Here is a 17458-nt window from a genome sequence, read left to right as displayed (position 1 = left end):
GTTATGCAGCAACTCTGTAAGATGGAGATATTTTTTCTGAGTAGCCTCTCCATCCTTTCCATTTCAAAGATGCTTTGAATAGGCCTGGACTTTAAACAACTTCCTGCCAGAAACACAGTTTGTTAAAATGGATCTGAAATAACAGAGAATCCGTATACCACTTATGAGCAGAGGAGGCTGTGAACCCGCTGACATTGGTGCAAATTGCGAGTGTACGTGTGTGTTCGTATTGTTGTGTGCTTTAACTTTGCCTGCAGAGACTACCTGGCTTTTATTGGATTTCTTCAGAGCCTGTAATCTCTCCAAGACTAACCTGTGGGTAAATTGTGCCTGGATTGTCTGGGCCAAGGGAGTCAGCTTTTGTAGTGATGTTTGAGCTAGAGACTGGAGTCTTAACTCTTTACTCTCTCATTTTTTTTTCCTGTGAGTTTAGCCTTTTCTTATCTGTTTTGTTCTTTTCATTTTGTTTTTGTTTTAAGACAGGATCTCTTATAGCCTAGGCTGTACCCATTCTTACTAAGCAGATGATGACCTTGAACTCCTGATCCTTCTTTATCCCTAGTTTCTACTAGCTGGAATTACAGATATATGCCTCTATATCCAGTTTAGCCTTCCCTTCCTTTTTCTATCTGCGATGCCAGGAATCCCTGTGAAGAAGGCTCACTGGGGTTACAGCACCCCAGGCACCCCATTCTGATGTCTTCCCTACTCATGGAGTGTTTCTGCTAATGAAAGCATTTTTCTCCTTCTTCCTGCTTCCCTTCCTGATGATTGGCTGCCCTGGGGACTCTCTAGTTGGCCGTGTTTGCATCAGGTAAGATGTACTTCATTTTACTTTGTCTTTCATCAGCTATAGTTGCACAAGACATCCCTTGTCTCAAGGGACTACTGTCAGAAGCTGCAATCTCCCTTGCTTCTGGGCTCAGTTGCCCTTTTTATACACCTGCCCACTGACAGGTATTTGATGTAATAAGAGGTCATTTCATACCTGATTCTGCCAACAATAGAATAGCCCTTATGGCCTTGGCTGACTGCCACTTTCTGTGTCTCAATGGCTCATTTGAAAATAGGTTGAGTTTGATAATGTTAGAGCCTTTTTGTTTGTTTGTTTGTTTTGAAACACCTGTGTCCCAAGCTCACTGAGGATAACCTTGAAATCTTCCTGCCTCAGAGTGCTGAAATTAGGTACGCACCACAGTGCCCACTTCATGTAGTGCTGGGAACCCAGGATGTCTTGATCTGCTAACTAAGCCACATCTTCAGTTATTAGATTATTTTTAGTTTCTGAATTTATATATTTATTTATAAAAGATAACTTCTGGCCTGGAGAGACAGCTCAGTGGTTGGGAATGTTTGCTGCTCTTGCAGAGACTCAATTTCAGTTCCCAGTATCTGTAACTCCAGCTTCAGGGGCTCCAGCACCTCTATGGTATACACACACACACACACTCTTGCACACACACCAGCACATACATACTGAGATAAAAACAAATTTTGAAGAAGTAGAAAGGTAACTCCTTTCATATCAGTACACCACTTTCCTGAAAAATCTTGAAATCATTGAGAAGAGGTAAATGTTTTGGTAACCATAGATAGCTTTTGCAGAAGAGGAAAGTTTGTCTCCTTTGTTTTAATTTATTATGAAAACCTGTTAGTGTTCACTAAGAACTGGATTTGGCATTGGCAACTGGATGTGAACAATCACAGCCAGGTATCTATCTCCATGGGTGTCAGAAGTTCAGCAGCACACTCCTTGGTGGCTTAGAGGGTGTAGGTGGTGGACAGGGACTTGACTGATCCTCATAGGGGGAAAAAGGGGGGAACTAGGGATGAGCATTCTGACCCAAACCAATCTGGAAGAATAAACGTGGCAGAACATGTGGCATGAGCTCTGAGAGACCATCGACAGGTGGGAATGTAGTATATATATAAAATCATGAGATGCTGTTATTTCCGTATCCCTGAGTCTTTGGCTCATATTCATATGGTGAACTTTATATCTCCATGTCTAGAGGTGCAGTTTATGTCCTAAAATAATATTGAGGGGCTGGGACATAATTCATCCATGGTGTGTATACTCATTATGTGCAAGGCTCTGAGTTTAATCCCTAGTGCTAAAAGTAAGTAAAGGTTGGAAAAATATGCATGAGAAACCATCCAGTGCCCAGAAAGAGATCACTAGTTAGGTGTGGTGACATACTCCTATATCCCAGGCCTTGGAAGCTAAAGGCGTGATGGTAAGAATTCAGCATCATCTTCAAATGCATGAGACTCTGCCTTAAAAAAAAAAAAAAAGGAAAAAACACAAGTACAACATTTTTAAAATAATCTTTTGTTCATTTTTAAGAAAATAAAATACAAATGTTTTAGTATAAAACATTGATAAAGTTTAGATAATAAGCAGAATCTATCTAATATTAAGCGACCCAGAAGTGGTTAACACATCCGTGTGCTGATGTCAGGTTACACCATGGGGAAATGCTATAAGATGAGAAATTGGAGCTGGAGAGGTGGCTCAGGAGGTAGAGCACTTACCGCTTTTCCGGAGAGCCAAGTGTAGTTCCTAGTTCCCATACTCTCAGCCACCTGGAATTCCAGCTTCAGCTTCCTCCTCAGGCCTCCAAGGACACACATATTTATTTGCACATACCCCTGGCCTCCACTGACATGTACATAATTAAAAATGGGGTAATATTTTTTTTAAGAAAAATAAGAAATCACAGAAAGAAAAACAAGACAATGACAATATGATTGATCCTGAATGTAAGCTCTGTTCACCCCAGGAGCCTGCCTGAAGACCTCAGGCTTGCAGCTCCTCCTTCTGCACTACTCACAGTCCAGAGAGTGAGAGACAGAGAAGGAGCTTGTTTAGTTACTGGTATTTAAAGGCAGTTTTGGTTTTAACCCCAGTAAGAATTTTTCAATACTAGGAACAGAAATCAGAACTTTGGTTTCTGAAGTTTCCCAACTCAGGCTACTCCAGCTGGTGTTTCCCATTTTCGGACTCTGGCTCCATGTTCCCACACTGTACTAACTGAAGATGGGACAGCTTTGGACCATTCTTGCATTTTTCTCTCACTTGCAGTGGTTGGAGACTAGACCTAATAGACAAGTGTGTCCAGTTTGCAAAGCTGGAATCAGCCGAGACAAGGTCATCCCACTCTATGGCAGGGGCAGCACCGGGCAGCAGGATCCCAGGTAAAGACTTGATTGATACCCACTTCCTGCTTGGACATGAATTCACATCCATTTAGCACTCTAACCCTTGGCTGCTTGATTTTGAGGCATTTTGGTCAAGAGGAAAGTCACATGGGAACAATGGGGCTTGAGAGAGGAGAGGAGCCAAGCTGACATGTGCTGGCCAGTGTTCGGTAGCTGCTCAGTGTCATCTGCCAGGAGGTACCCAGTTAGCGGGTAGCCTGCAGTGTTTGAGACATCATAACAGCAAGTGTGCAGAGTATTGTGAAAGCACTCCCTCCCTGGGAAACAGGAGCCTGACTAAGGAGTGGGGTTGCAGCACCGGTGAATGTGATTCTGGAGAGACAGGGACCAGGAAGTCTGGATGACTTTTGGGGGTGGCCCTTTTGATCTGGCATCTATACCTTTTCAGAAGACTATCTTAATTTTTCTAGCACTTCTCCCGACTCCCATCTCCTGTCCACGAGACATCCTGAACTTCTCTTAAAGGGCTGTCCTATTACATTTGTCACGCTTGGATTTGCTGTGTCTTCTATGCTCTCTGCTCCTACCTACTCAAACTACCACCCGACTTCCTGCAGCCTTTTCTTGATTCCTGCCCATATTTTAGGAAAGCCCTCAAGTTCTCTCCTTCAAGTGATCTCCATATGAGTTGCCCTCACCCATATTCCCGCCTCACACGCTAATGCTCCCCCATTATGTTGTGTTGATTGCATCTCAAGGTGGGATCTGTCACCTGTTAGTATTGGTTGCATCCTGCCTCGTGCCTACTGTGCCATAAACTCTGTCAAGCTATTTAGATGAGAGTCTGCAAACTAGAGGCAAAAGTTAGATAGCTGAGGTACTAGCCCAAGAGTAACAGAGGCCAAATGGAAGTTAATAGAGGCAGATCAGAAAGACCTTGAACCCTAACCCTCTCAGCTGACAATCCACCTTTTGTTTTAGTCTAGCTTGGGATCTCTGGCACCCATGAGCTCATATCAAGCAATCCCAGGGAAGGCAACTGGCCTTTTTTTCATAACCATCCTTGGGTCAAGATCTCTGTTGCAAGGATAGGTTGTGTAAACTGGTGGCTCTCTCAGAACAAGCTGGTTTTCCTCGTTTGAGGTAGAATGGAGTTAAGCCAGCATTTGCTTAAGCCAGAGCAGTTTTTTGTGTGTTTATTTGGTTGTTTTTTTGAGACAGGGTTTCTGTGTTACCCTGGCTGTCCTGGAACTCTGTAAACCAGGCTGGCCTCAAACTCAAAGCCTGCCTTCCTCTGTCTACTGAGTACTGGGATTACAGGCTGTGCCACTACCACCTGGCCCAGCAGTTTTATTTGTTGAAACAGGAGAGCAGCCCAACCCCTGTGGGTCAGTCTTCACAGAGAGCAGCTCACAATATTTTGTGATGGTCTTACTTTGTACAATTTTTTTTCAGAGAGAAGACTCCTCCTCGTCCTCAAGGCCAGAGGCCGGAGCCCGAAAATAGAGGGGTGAGGAACATTCTAGGAGAAGCTTCCAGAAGTGTGCTTGTGGCTTTTGACACTTTCCTGTTGACCTTGCAGTTTTTCTTCTTCTTTTAAAACATTGAGAAAGGTTGTAGAGGAAAATTTATAAAGTACAGAAAGACAAGCAGGGGGAAATCCTAGAACCACTCATCCAGAAAGCGCCACTGGGAGTGTGTGTGTGTGTGCGCGTGTGTGTGCGCATGTGCTTATTAATTTATACATGTATTTATTGATTGTACATTTACATATTTATTTCTTAGGTATTTTTAAATTTAACTTTTACTTTATTATTTACGTGTATCTGGTGGGGGTCATATGTATAGAGGTGAGAGGACAACCTTGGGTAATTGATTCCCTCCTTCAGTCATGAGCCCTGGAGATGGAACTTAGGTTTTCAGGCGAGCCCCTTTACCACCAGATTGTCTTATCAGCCTATTTCTTGGCTTTTTGAGGTAGGGTTTCACTGTGTAGCCGAGGCTCACCTGAGCGCATGATATTCCTGCCTCCGTCTCCCAGTGCTAGTGTTATAGACATAGGCCACTGTGCCTGACATACTTTTATTGTTTTTGTTGTTTTTTGCTTTTTTTAATATATATACATAGTTCAGTTATTTCTTTATTTTTATTTTATGTGTAGGTGTTTTGCCTACATGTACATCTATGTGAAGGTGCCAGATTCTCTGGAACTGGAATTACAGTTAGTTGTGAGCTGCCATGTGGGTGCTGGGAATTGAACCCAAGTCCTCTGGAAGAAAAGACAGTGCTCTTAACCACTGAGCCATCTCTCCAGCCCCCGATTTTTTGATTTTTTACAATATGTGGCTCTTATTTTGTAATTCTTAAAATTTCATCTATTCTACAGATACTGCGTACCTTAATGTGCTCTGGTCACAATTTTGGCAGTGGTAATTTATCAACAAAACTTGCAAGTGGTCTCTGCCCTCATGAGATGTACCCATGAGAATTGGAATTTCAGCAGTGCAGTTTAAAATGTTACTGAGACCCATAGCAACAATATTTGACAGCTGATGTATAGACCTAATGTAATGGCATGCATTGTATTATGGGACACTCACCTGCTACCTCTGCTGTCTTAAACATGCTCAAATGAAATTACAAGGTTTTGTACAGAACCACCATTATTTTATTATGGTAAGTTCATAGAATTACTGGCTCAAAATATGTACACATTTAAATAAAATGTTAGTCTTTTTTTCAAACAGTAATTTCTTGTTAAAATATTAATGAAGCCTGGGAATGTAGCTTATGGCCAGGAGCATAGTAGCAGCTAGGCAGGCAGGGCACTGGGCAATACCTTTGAGCTCACATCTTTACCTATAAGCAGGGAAGCAGAGAGAGCTAACTGGAAATGCCTCAAGTCTTTTGAAACCTCAAAGTCCACCCCAAGTGACTCACCTCTTCCAACAATACTACACCTCCTGATCCTTTACAAACAGTTCTACCAACTAGGGACCAAACCATTGAAATATGAACCTATGGGGGCCATTCTCATTCAGACCACTACAGCTACCTAGTGAGTTCATGACCAATCTGGGCTATATGAAACTGTCTTAAAAAATCAATTAAAAAACCATGAAGCCACCTCTCCAGCCCCTAGCCCAGTCTTTTTATTTTTGAGAAAGCATCTCCATATATAGCCATATACAGCTGGCCTTGAACTCAGCCTTTCAAGTGCTTGGGTTATAGATATATGCCACCCTCAGTTTCTTTTTTAATGCTGTTTTTTTTTTAAATTTTCTTTTATCTTATTTTGTACTTTTTGAGGCAGAGTCTCACATATCTCAGGCAGTTCTAGAACTTGATATGTAATAGAGAATAACCTTGGATTTGTGATTCCCTCTGCCTGCACTTCTCCAATGCTAGGGTCAAACCCAGAGCTTGGTGTATGCTAGGCAGCTCTATTCATCCGGGCTATTCTTCTCCCTTTATTAAAGGCTGCCATCTACCAGTGGTGTGTGTGTGTGTGTGTGTGTGTGTGTGTGTGTGTGTGTGTGTGTATGTGTGTGTGTGTAGGAATGTTCTGGATATTAAATCAAGGTGTTAAATATGCTAGGTAACACTGTACCACTGAACTATATCACTACCCTTCCATTGAATTTTGATTCAGTATAATTTCAGTTCATTATTGAAGGGCCTTAGAATTGCTCACAGATTTTGCTGTTTAAATAATACTATGATAATCTTTATACACATCCTTTTTTCAGTTGAGTTGGTGCATTTCTTCTTGCTCTCTCTTTTTTCTTTTCTTTTTCTTTCTTTCTTTCTTTTTTTTTATTTTTATTTTTATTTTTTTTTTTTTTTTTTTGAGACAGGGTTTTTCTGTGTAGCCCTGGCTGTTCCAAAACTCTCTCTGTAGCCCAGGCTGACCTCAAACTCAGAGATCCACCTGCCTCTGCCTCCCAAGTTCTGGAATTAAAGGTGTGCATCACCACCACCTGACTTCACTGGTACATTTCTTTAGGAATCCCAGTATTATAAGGTCAAGGTCTAATGGAAATTGAGGGTCTTTTCTCCTATATTAAGAGTTTTGCTGGGTGGTGGTAGTGTTACCTTTAATCCCAGAACTTGGGAGGCAGAGATAGCAGATTTCTGAGTTTGAGGCCTTCCTCGTCAACATAATGAATTCTAGGACAGCCAGGATTACACAGAGAAACTCTGTCTCGAAAAAACTTTAGAAACAATAGTTTTGTATTCATGATCTCATTTAAGCCTCATAAACTTTCCATATAAAGGGGATAACTGAGGGACAGATATATGTAGTGTGCCTGTTTAGGGGCACAGAGCCAAAACCCGACCTGGGTGCTACTGATGTCCCTGCTCTCCACTGCTAGATAGCAGCCCTTTGCGTTCTCAGGCTCTGCTTGCTCTAACAGCATTCGCAGCCAACAGAAATCAGAGACTTTAGCCCTGATGGCCGAGGGCAGACCTCTAGTGTCAGTAGTCTAGTCTAGTCTGTCTGTCTGTCTTTCTTCCTATCTATCTATCTATCTATCTATCTATCTATCTATCTATCTATCTATCTATCTCTTTGAAGCCCTCTCTTTGCTAGCTAGAGCTCATTGTGTAGTTCAGGCTGGCCTTGAACTCACAGAGAATCCTGTTGCCTCTGCCTCCCAAATGCTGAGATTAAAGGTGTGTGCCACAATGTCTGCTTCCCAATTCCAGTCTTTCAATTATTTCATCATTTGTTCTAAAGAGCTCACCAACGGTATAGAGGAAGGAAAAGAATTTGTAAATTGTGCACGGTGATAAAGTTGGCTCTGTGGGTAAAGGTTCTTTTTTTTTATATCCAAAATGTGTTTATTGGGATGGTTCCCACTCATCTCGAATCTGGTGCTTTTCAGTGCTGCTTCCTCCTGAAGGAGCATCCTTCTGTCAGTCTTGCTTTCCCGCCTGTAGGCTGACATAGGACAGAGGAGCAGCCGACACACAGGACTACCGTCTGTGCATGGCTAAAGACCGTGGTGATTTTATATCATCCTGGGCACTTCACATCCATAAAGTAGGAATTGGGGCTCTGCACCAGGCGCTTTTTCTTGTATTTCCTCTTTTCCTCCTCTGGAGAGGGATGAAGGAGATCCTTTGCGAGAGGCTTGGTCTCGTAGCGAGGTCCTCACCACTGGAAAGGGTAAAGGTTCTTGTTATGCAATCCAGTGCAGTGACCTTTGTTCAATCCCCGGAAATCACATAAGTTAAAAGAGAGAGAGAGAGAACTGACTCCACAGAGTGTCCTCTGACAACTCATGTGCACCATGACACATGTGTAATACACATAGGAACACTATACACAATAGCACATTTTTTAAAGTTTGAATTTTCAGATCAAACTGGCCATACTTAGTCTTCTGTAAAATGCTAATGCAAGAATTAAACATAAGCTACTGCCCTTGGAGGTACTCATCTGTAATTCCAGCACTCAGAATGCTGAGGCAGGAGCACTGCAGATGTTAGGCCAGCCCAAGCAACCTGTGAGATCCTGTCAGAGTGGGGAGAAGGGAAGGGAGAGGTTGGATTTGTGTGTTCTGTGCCAGGAATCCTTGCACTCAAACAGAGGCACCACTTAACTAGCAGAGCTGTTGGTGTTCTACTGAGTCCGTCCTTGGAAAAGACCATGTGTGATAAATGTGTTTGGGGAAGAAACCAAGGCTCGTATACACACTGCTGACAGTGGCTATTTAGGAAGATCTCTGACTTACTTTCTTATGACAAGTACATATTCTTCTCTCTCCCCCCTGTCCCCATTTCCCATGAGCTAGGACCACACTACCACACCCAGGTTTCTACATTAATTAGAAAAACTTAAATTGTTCTAAATATTTAAAATTTCATGACATGAAAATTTTCTTTATTTTGTATTTTGTTTCTGGTTTTTTTTTTTTTTAAATGGAGGGGATCTTGTTATATAGACCATGCTGAAAAGGAACTAATTATCCAACTACCACCCCTTAGCTTAGAATAATTTTTTAAGACAAGGTCCTGTCATGTATCCCAGACTGGCTTTGAACTCAGTATGTAACTGAGGATGACCTGAACTTCTGACCCTCCTATGCCTACTTCATGAGTGCTATGATTATAGGTGTGTGCCACCAAGCCCGACTTAAGCAATGCTTTGGATCAAACCCAGCGCTTCACGATCAGTTACATCCACAGCCCCTGCAAGCTTCAGGGGAAATACTTACCCATATCTTGACAACACACTTATATTGTCATGTGTGGGTGTTTAAGCAGTTTGACAGTTTAAATCATAAGAAGGTTTTCTGTTGCCAGGCGGTGGTAGTGTACACCTTTAATCCCAGCACTCTGAGTTTGAGGCCAGCCTGGTCTACAGAGTGAGTTCCAGGACAGGCTCTAAAGCTACAGAGAAACCCTGTCTCAAAAAAAAAAAAAAACAAAAAAGAGGTTTTCTGTCTTGATTCATAAATGAGCACCAGGGTCCTTAAAGAACATATTACAATATTTTGTTTGACTGATACTATTGACCAATTAGAGCTTTATCTTTTTTGTTATATGACTTACAGTATGTAGTTTGTGATGCTCCTTTGCATTTAGGTGTGGGACTAATTGCAATAGTATATTATAAATAGCATGTAGGAAATTTTACTGGAACCCTGGAAAATGGTCTAGATCTGTATAAATGATCTAAACATGCTGACCACAGTGGGTTTCACCTCTGGTCAGAGTGAGCCCTTTTTGCACCATATAGCTCCTTAAATCGAAGCTAAGAGTAGAAGGTCAGAGGTGACTCTAGAGTTCCTTTACTTTGGGGCCTGGGTAGGAGAAAGAGCTGAGGCCCTGTTTGTGGCAGAGAAATAAGAAGAAACATGGGTGCCACATGTACTATGATGTAAGACATTGTTTGAGAAATGTGGGGTGAATCTGATTATTTTTCTTAATTGCCTTTCTTCTCCAAAGGGATTTCAAGGATTTGGATTTGGAGATGGTGGCTTTCAGATGTCTTTTGGAATCGGAGCATTTCCATTTGGGATATTTGCCACAGCATTTAACATAAATGACGGACGGCCTCCTCCAGGTAAGCCCCATTTCTTTAAGAAAAGAAAATCAGGAATATATCGTGCTTGAAAACCCCTTGGAATGCAGCAGTATAGAAGTTACAGATAATTGTCAGTACATGCAATCAGACTTTCCAAAATCCCTCAGATTCTTTGCAGATTGCCAAACTCATCTAGTGGTTGTTACAAACTGAGGGGCTCACAATCTCCATTCCAGATACCTATACAGTTAGCTGCTTTATAGATCAGAAAGTTCTCAGTAATGATTCCAAGACACAGCCCATGACCATTAAACTGAAAATTATAAACGATACCTAAAATGAAAAGCTTAATTCTACACATGTGCTTCCCCACCCCCACCTCCCTCTCCCTCTCCTCCTCTTCTTTTCCCTCTCCTCCCTCTCTCACCCTCTCTCCTCCTCCCCCTCCCCTCTCTTTGTTGACCCTTTGGGGCCAAGGAGAAGTGAAATGTTAGGGCAGCCTGTTCCCTGACGTCTGTGCCCAGGACACAAAATGGGACTGATTCCAAACTTCAGAGCTTTGGGGACTGTGTTTGTATCTGTCACCTGCTGCATTTCTCCCTTTAGCCACTTGTCTATAGCAGCTGCATCCAGAGTACAGCAAGGTAGCAAGGTGTGTGCTTGACTGACTCCATTACACTCTAATGCCTAAGCCACCACCCAAGTCATGGAGCCTATGAAAGATGACATGGTCAGCTGAGCCCTGCTTATGGTCAGAGCCTTCTGGGCCCTGAATTCAGTATGAGGAACAGAAGTAACTAGTGTAGCTCTGATCAGGAGCTTATACTCTGAATATGATCACCTACTCAGAAATTATCAGAGCTGTTCCTGCTTCATCCGATTCCTTGGACATAGTAGGTGATGAATCTCTTGGTTGCCTGCATGCATGGGTTTATCAGAGCAACCAACTTTGAGGGAATGGCATGCAACCCCACAAAATACTGGGCACTACTCCATATCTTATCTGCCTGGAGTGTCTCTCTGCTGCTCACACATTGTTTTCTCAGAGGAAGGGGACTCCAAAGGGAAGGGTGTGATTTGCCTTAAAGGAAAGGCAGATCCTTATAGCAGCAACAGGAACTTCCGACTAGCTTGATGCTTTCCAGCCTGGTCCAGCATGCAGACTGGATCTCCCCAGTTCATTTCCAGCTAGGCTGGGCTCTGGATCACAGTTTTTCTTCGTCGTGGTTGATAGGATTTGCACAGCCTGGATGTGAATTGTCACCTTCCTTCCTCTACTAGCAGAGGCTCTTACTCAGTCTCCCTCTACCTTGAATTATGATTTCTGGGCCCTGGTTCTCTTCTGGAAAAAGCAGGCACACAGACAGACACATGCAGTAAGCCATCTGGAACAGTGTGCAGAGAGGCAGGAGAGTGCCACAGCTCATGTGTGAGCCCTTATGGTCTCAGGAGGCCCATACTCTGCTTCTGCTGCTGCTTTTTTAAATGAGATCTATGAAGTAGTACCATGCAGTGGCAGCATAGTGAAGACAGGCAGGAGGATCTCTGTTTCCTGCAGGGGTTCCTGGTAGTCCACCTACTGGCTCACTGCATGTTCAGGACAGCTCTGTGGAGAACACTGGAGGTCATGGCCTCGTTGTAGTATTTCACTTGTGTTTGTTTGGCTCCTATTATTCCAAGTTTGGGATTCTTTTTTATTGTAGGATTCTGCTTTTATAAGGAAAAGAGATTTATCCTCTCCAGTTCTGTCCCCAATGGGCACTGTGGTGATATTTTGTTTGTAATCTAACAAATAAAGTTTGTCTGAAGATCATAGTGCAGGGCTAAGCCACTAGTTAGCCATAGAGCCCAGGCAGTGGTGTCTTACACCTTTAATCCCAGCACTAAGAAGGTGGAGACAAGAAGGGATATGACTGGGCGGAGAGAGGAATATAAGGCAGGAAGAGACAAGAACTCAGTGGCCATCTGAAATCCAGTCTGAGGATCTGTAGAGACAGGATCGTGCCTTCAGTGTGAGCATTGGTAGAGGTAAAAGGTTTCTCTAGTGGCTGCACTGCTTCTCTGATCTCTCAGCTTTCACCCCGAATATCTGACTCTGGGTTTTTATTAGCAATACCAATTAGAATTCATGCTACAAGGCAGTATGAACAGCCTTCTGACAAAGTCTCTTCCTCTTGTTTCTCTAGCTGTCCCTGGGACACCCCAGTACGTGGATGAGCAGTTTCTGTCACGCCTCTTCCTGTTTGTAGCCCTAGTGATCATGTTCTGGCTCCTGATCGCCTAATACAGGACCCTGTTTGCATCTACAGCAGCACCTCTGGACTGGTGATGTGCCACACCCACTTCTGGTGTTTGACTTGCTTAATCCCGACCCCTGGAATCAAGGGTCAGAAACACATCAAGGAGTCTTGCTTCTCCATTAGAGCTTTGGAACTCAAAAGTTGACGAGGAATCCCCAGTTCCACTGCTGCTGTAGACACCCTCCTATAACCTCAGGTCTTTTGTTGAATCACCTCTCAGAGGTGACAATGTGAAGTCCTGTTCCAGCCTTCTCAGCAGGTCCCAGCTCCATACAGGGAAGAGATGGGAAGAAAGAAACAGTTTTTTCACCAGAACTTTATATTACAGAAATGAAGGGATGAACCAAATGGTATTTATGGAAACTTACTTTCATCATTTTAAATGCCCCTGGTAAGTGGCCTCCACTCCCTCTACTGTGAGACTCTGGTCCAGATACCAGTGCTGCTCTGTCTGCCCTCCTGCCCTCCCCTTCCTCAGCAAAGACATAAGAACTACTGCCCCAAGAAGGCCATAATTGCAGCAGCAGAAGCTGAAGATGCTATGTGACTTTGCTGGAGTCTCTGGTCTTTGATTGGCCCTGGGTCTCATGCAGTGTCTTGGCTCTGGAAAGCAGCTTGAATGACCTCCTGGTTTCCTGGTTAGATTGTCCCTGGTGTCACTTGGCTCAGATTTCCCATCAGCTTCCTCCTCTAGACTACTGCTGAATTTGAACCAACTACTCTGCTTCAGAGCTTGATGAAGGGACAGCAGGATGAGTAGCCCTGCCCTTGGCTGTAGAAGCCTGAGCAGTCCTCTCTCAGAACTTCCCAGAGAAACTGGAGGCTTTCCTCAGGTCAGCGCAGCTGCACATAGAACTACCGTCCTCAGAAGCCATTGTCCTTTTTAAAAGATTCCACCTGTGGTCCTGATGTTTGTATAGCTTGATGGATTTACCTAAAAACTCTTTGAATGTGTGCTGAGCCCAGAGGCACATGAGGCTTCCGAGCAAGCCTCCCCTGGTGATGTGTAAAAGCAAAGGACCACAGTGGTACAGTGTGGTCTTCCTTCTTCATTCTTTCCACACATTGATTTGTTCTTGAAATTCATAAGATGCTTCCTCTGAACCTGATTCTTGGAGTGTGGTACCAGGCAGGAGAATAGTTTGCCTGCTCAGACCGTTCTTGCTCTGCCTCTGAGGCTTCATCTTAGAAACATCTCTTCTTGGAGACCTCAGCAGGGCAGCAAAATGAACTTCTGCAGGACTCTTTTGTTCACTTTTCCAGCACCATTGCCCTAGCAATAACCAGAAACTGGGCTTTTGCCTTGCCTGGTGATTTTTCTAGATAGGCTCTCTATTATCTATGGAATCCTAGATAATAGATTGAGGATGGTGAAAGAGCCCTCCTCCTCCTTGCACGGTCCCCGCCTGCCAATGCCAGTGTTAGTATCAAAATGGATACAGTAAGAAGTATTGAGTAGGAGGGTGGTTTGGCAAATCCAGCTGATAACAATAAGCCACCAATTTTATAGTGTGCTGACAGATTTAAAATATGCTTTGTCACTTGAGAATCCCCAGTCACAGGGGCGCCTGGAGTGTCTCTGTTCTAGAGAGAATTGATAGGAGCCCTCAGTGTAGTGTAGCCTTAAGTAGTAGAGGGAAAACTTAAACCAATGAACACAAGAGAAATGAAAGAAGAGTTTTAGTAATGGAGTGAATCATTTGGAATCTGGTAAAATGGAATGAACCCAGGTGTGTACTCACCTAAGGTATCCCAGGGCACACCAGTAACAAAGCTGTGATGTTGAGCTGTGTATCCTTTGTGAACAGGGTTACACACCTGCCAGCGGCTGAGGCAGGACAGCCAACTTGGGAGTTCCCTCTCCTTTGTAGGCTATCCCTCTGAAGGTTCACCACTCGTCCTATGGCCAAGGCAGCTTCCCCTTCTAAGTTTGTGTGTCGTTCAGCCTCCACCTTCCTGCCACCCCATGGACAAGGACAGTCAGAAAATGGGAACATGTAAGGCAGCATACATTGACCAGCCGCTGATTTTCACTGTTGTGAAAGTGATTTGATTAGAATTAAATGGTTTTACATTGCTGTGAGTGTGGACTTTGTGTTTTGGGATGTTAGTGACTGGGAGTGGGCACACTGGTTTGGCCCCTGGAAAGTTTGTGTCTTCAGACCATTGATAAGGAATGAATAATAAAGTGAACTAGAGGTCTAGCTGCCTGTGGCAGATGGCCCCAGTCCTGACAAATGCATGGAATTCCTAAGTCTGCAAGCCCCAAGCTGCCATGATGAAGCTTAGCTTGTGCCTTGCCTTGAGTGTGCCATGTAGAGAAATCACAGGTTACTCAGTATTAAAGTGTCCCCCTGTGTTAAGGTGTAGAGCAGAAAGGCCCTCAAGCCAGTCCCTCTCGGGAGCAGGGAGTGTGCCCTCCTTGAGATTGCTCACTAATGTATACACTAATGAAAGAGATTGATAAGGTTATGAATTTGTCTCAGCTTCAGGCCCCAAAACACCAAAGCTACAGGTCATACCCTCTAAAAGAAGTGCATTTCTTCCTCTTAGGCTTTGACCTAACAAGGGTCAATTTGACCAATGCCAGAATATAACAGTCTCCTTTATACTTAGACTTAGGAATTCCATGCAGAGGTAAGGAAACCAGAAAACGCCTGTTGGCACAAGCCAACCATTCAGGAGACTGAGGCAGGAGGATAAAAAGTCTGATTGAGGTCTTGAGCTGGTGAGATGGCTCCGCCTGGTAAAGGTTTTCACCACCAAGCCTGACAACTTGCGCTTGATCTCTGGGACCCATAGGGTGGCTGAAAAGAGAAACAACTCCCAAAAGTTGTCCTGTGACCTCCACCCCCCCTATCACATCATAAGTTAGTGGTAGCCGGGCAGTGGTGGCACACGCCTTTAATCCCAGCACTCTGGAGGCAGAGGCAGGTGGAGCTCTCTGAGTTCAAGGCCAGCCTGGTCTACAGAGCAAGTTCAGGCTCCAAGCTGCACAGAGAAACCCTATATCAAAAAACGAACAAAAATAAGGTTTAATTTAAAAAAAAGCAAAAAACAAGGCTAGAGATACAGCCCAATGATAGAGCACTTTATATCAGCGAAGCCTGGGTTCAATCCCAAATACCTTCAAAAACAAAACAAAAACATAAATGAACCCCTAGAACTCATAAGCCGGTAATAACAGAATTTTGTTTTTTAGAGACCCAGGCCAGTCCCCAGCTGATCTGTGATCTGTAGCCCTAGCACAATCCCTGAGCACCCCAGCTCTGAACCCAAAGCCAATGAAAGAAATACACCCTGGATTTGGGATCTGAGCCAGTGAAAGAAACACTTTACCCCTGAACCCAGAGCCAGAGAAAAACATCCTGAGTCTGAAACCAGAGCCAAAGGAACATACTTTGCCCCTAGAATCAGAGCCTGTTAAATTCACTCTAGCCCTAAAATCGGAATCAAAAAGCTAAAAAGGTCCAGAGAAAGGAACACACTTTGCCTGAAATCAGAGCCATCTCTGCCCCTGACAGAAAACCAAACCAACCAATCCCTGAGTAGAGAAGTAGTATCCCCTAGAGGTGTGACTCCCCATAGATCTGAAGCCTAGGGAAGTAGTAACCCCTAGCCTAGAGACTATCATGGCCTTTTCCCCCGACCTTAGCCCAGAGGGGCAGCCAATCTCACGCCTGTAAACTTGGAATTCCCCTCACTCCATGGGAGGCAACCAATCACAAGCTTGTAGGCTTGGAATTCCCACAAGCCTTCCTCTCTATAAAAAACCCCTTCCTGCCCTGCTCAGGGTCTCTCCTGCTCTGCTCCTGTTGCTGCCTTCTGGAAGGATGAGGGACCCAAGTTACCTCACAATAAAGACTCTTTTCTCTTGTATTGGATTCGGTCTCATGCTAGTAATTTGGGGATCCTGTTTTCATTGGGGAACAAAATGTATAAATTAGTGGCTAGAGATATGGCTTAGTATGCACAAGAACCCAAGTTTGGATCTGTAGCACCCTTGTACTAAGTTTGATGTGGTGCAGTTCTAATCCTACTGCTAGGGAGGCAGAGACAGGAGGATCGCTGGAGCTACCAAAGATGAATGAGAGCAATAATGGAAGACCCCCTCCTCCTACGTTGACTGTAGTGGCATTTCATTTATATTTTAATAAATAAAGCTCGCCTGAAGATCAGAGAGTAAAACATCATCACTGGTCAACCTTGCAGACCAGGCAGTGATAACACACACCTTTAGTCCTAGTAGTCACACTAGTTGCCATAGAAAATGGGCAGTACATGCCTTTTATTCCAGCTCTAGAGAGATTATAAAACAGGAGAAGGCAGCTCTCAGACACAGTCTCATTCTGAAATTCCTGGAGACAGGATTGCCATTTCAGACTGAGGTGGAGGTAAGAGCCAGTGGCTGGCTGTTTTGCTTTTCAGATCTTCAGGTTGAACCCCAATATCTGTTGCTGAGTTTTTATTAATCATCCTTCTTTTAGTGCCCAACATGGGGCCAATATCTGTTGCTGAGTTTTTATTAATCATCCTTCTTTTAGTGCCCAACATGGGGCATGAATTTACAAAAAAGCCATTTGCCTGAGGCTTTTTAGCCAACAGCCCAAGCCAGAGGAATTAGAACCAAAACCTGGCCACCTGGGTTCAGGAGAAAAACTAGTGCTCACAACTCCCATCCACCCTGACTTAGCTTCCATATAAAGATGGAAAATACACAGAGAATCTCGATACTGTATGTTATTGTATTGTCTTTGAATTGTTTGACTGCTGAGAAAGGAGCAATAGCTGCTAAAAGACATTTGATTATAAATGCTACTGGATTGGGGGAGGGGATTTACTCAGTGGTGAAGCACTTGACTAGAAAGCACAAGGCCCTGGGTTCAGTCCTCAACTTTGGTGGTGGGCAGGGAGACAAAAAAATGCTGCTAGATTAATCCAATCTATATATTTTGAAAAT

The 17458-nt window shown here is 43.8% G+C and overlaps 1 protein-coding gene and 1 pseudogene across 3 annotated transcripts in view; one reads left to right on the top strand and one right to left on the bottom strand.

The window, feature by feature from the left end:
• The window catches only part of Rnf185 (ring finger protein 185), a 38175-nt gene extending 23599 nt beyond the window's left edge, over positions 1 to 14576 (top strand). Inside the window, exons 3-7 of one of the 3 annotated variants that reach the window (XM_050141005.1) lie at positions 796 to 814; positions 3086 to 3198; positions 4618 to 4672; positions 10120 to 10237; positions 12385 to 14576. In XM_050141005.1, coding sequence (XP_049996962.1) covers positions 796 to 814; positions 3086 to 3198; positions 4618 to 4672; positions 10120 to 10237; positions 12385 to 12482 — 403 coding nt within the window. In that variant the 3' untranslated portion in view covers positions 12483 to 14576. The remainder of the gene's footprint in view (positions 1 to 795; positions 815 to 3085; positions 3199 to 4617; positions 4673 to 10119; positions 10238 to 12384) is intronic. The other 2 variants (XM_050141007.1, XM_050141006.1) reach the window with 2 other exon arrangements.
• LOC126500806 (40S ribosomal protein S27-like) lies at positions 7027 to 10112 on the bottom strand (annotated as a pseudogene).
• Positions 14577 to 17458: the final 2882 nt, after the last annotated feature.

This window comes from Alexandromys fortis, unplaced genomic scaffold, assembly GCF_014885135.2.
Source record: "Alexandromys fortis isolate MF-2015 unplaced genomic scaffold, M_Fortis_MF-2015_v1.1 scaffold_7, whole genome shotgun sequence".
NCBI lineage: Eukaryota > Metazoa > Chordata > Mammalia > Rodentia > Cricetidae > Alexandromys > Alexandromys fortis.
Note: the sequence above shows the minus strand (reverse complement) of the source record. Positions and strands in the feature narration are given on the sequence as shown.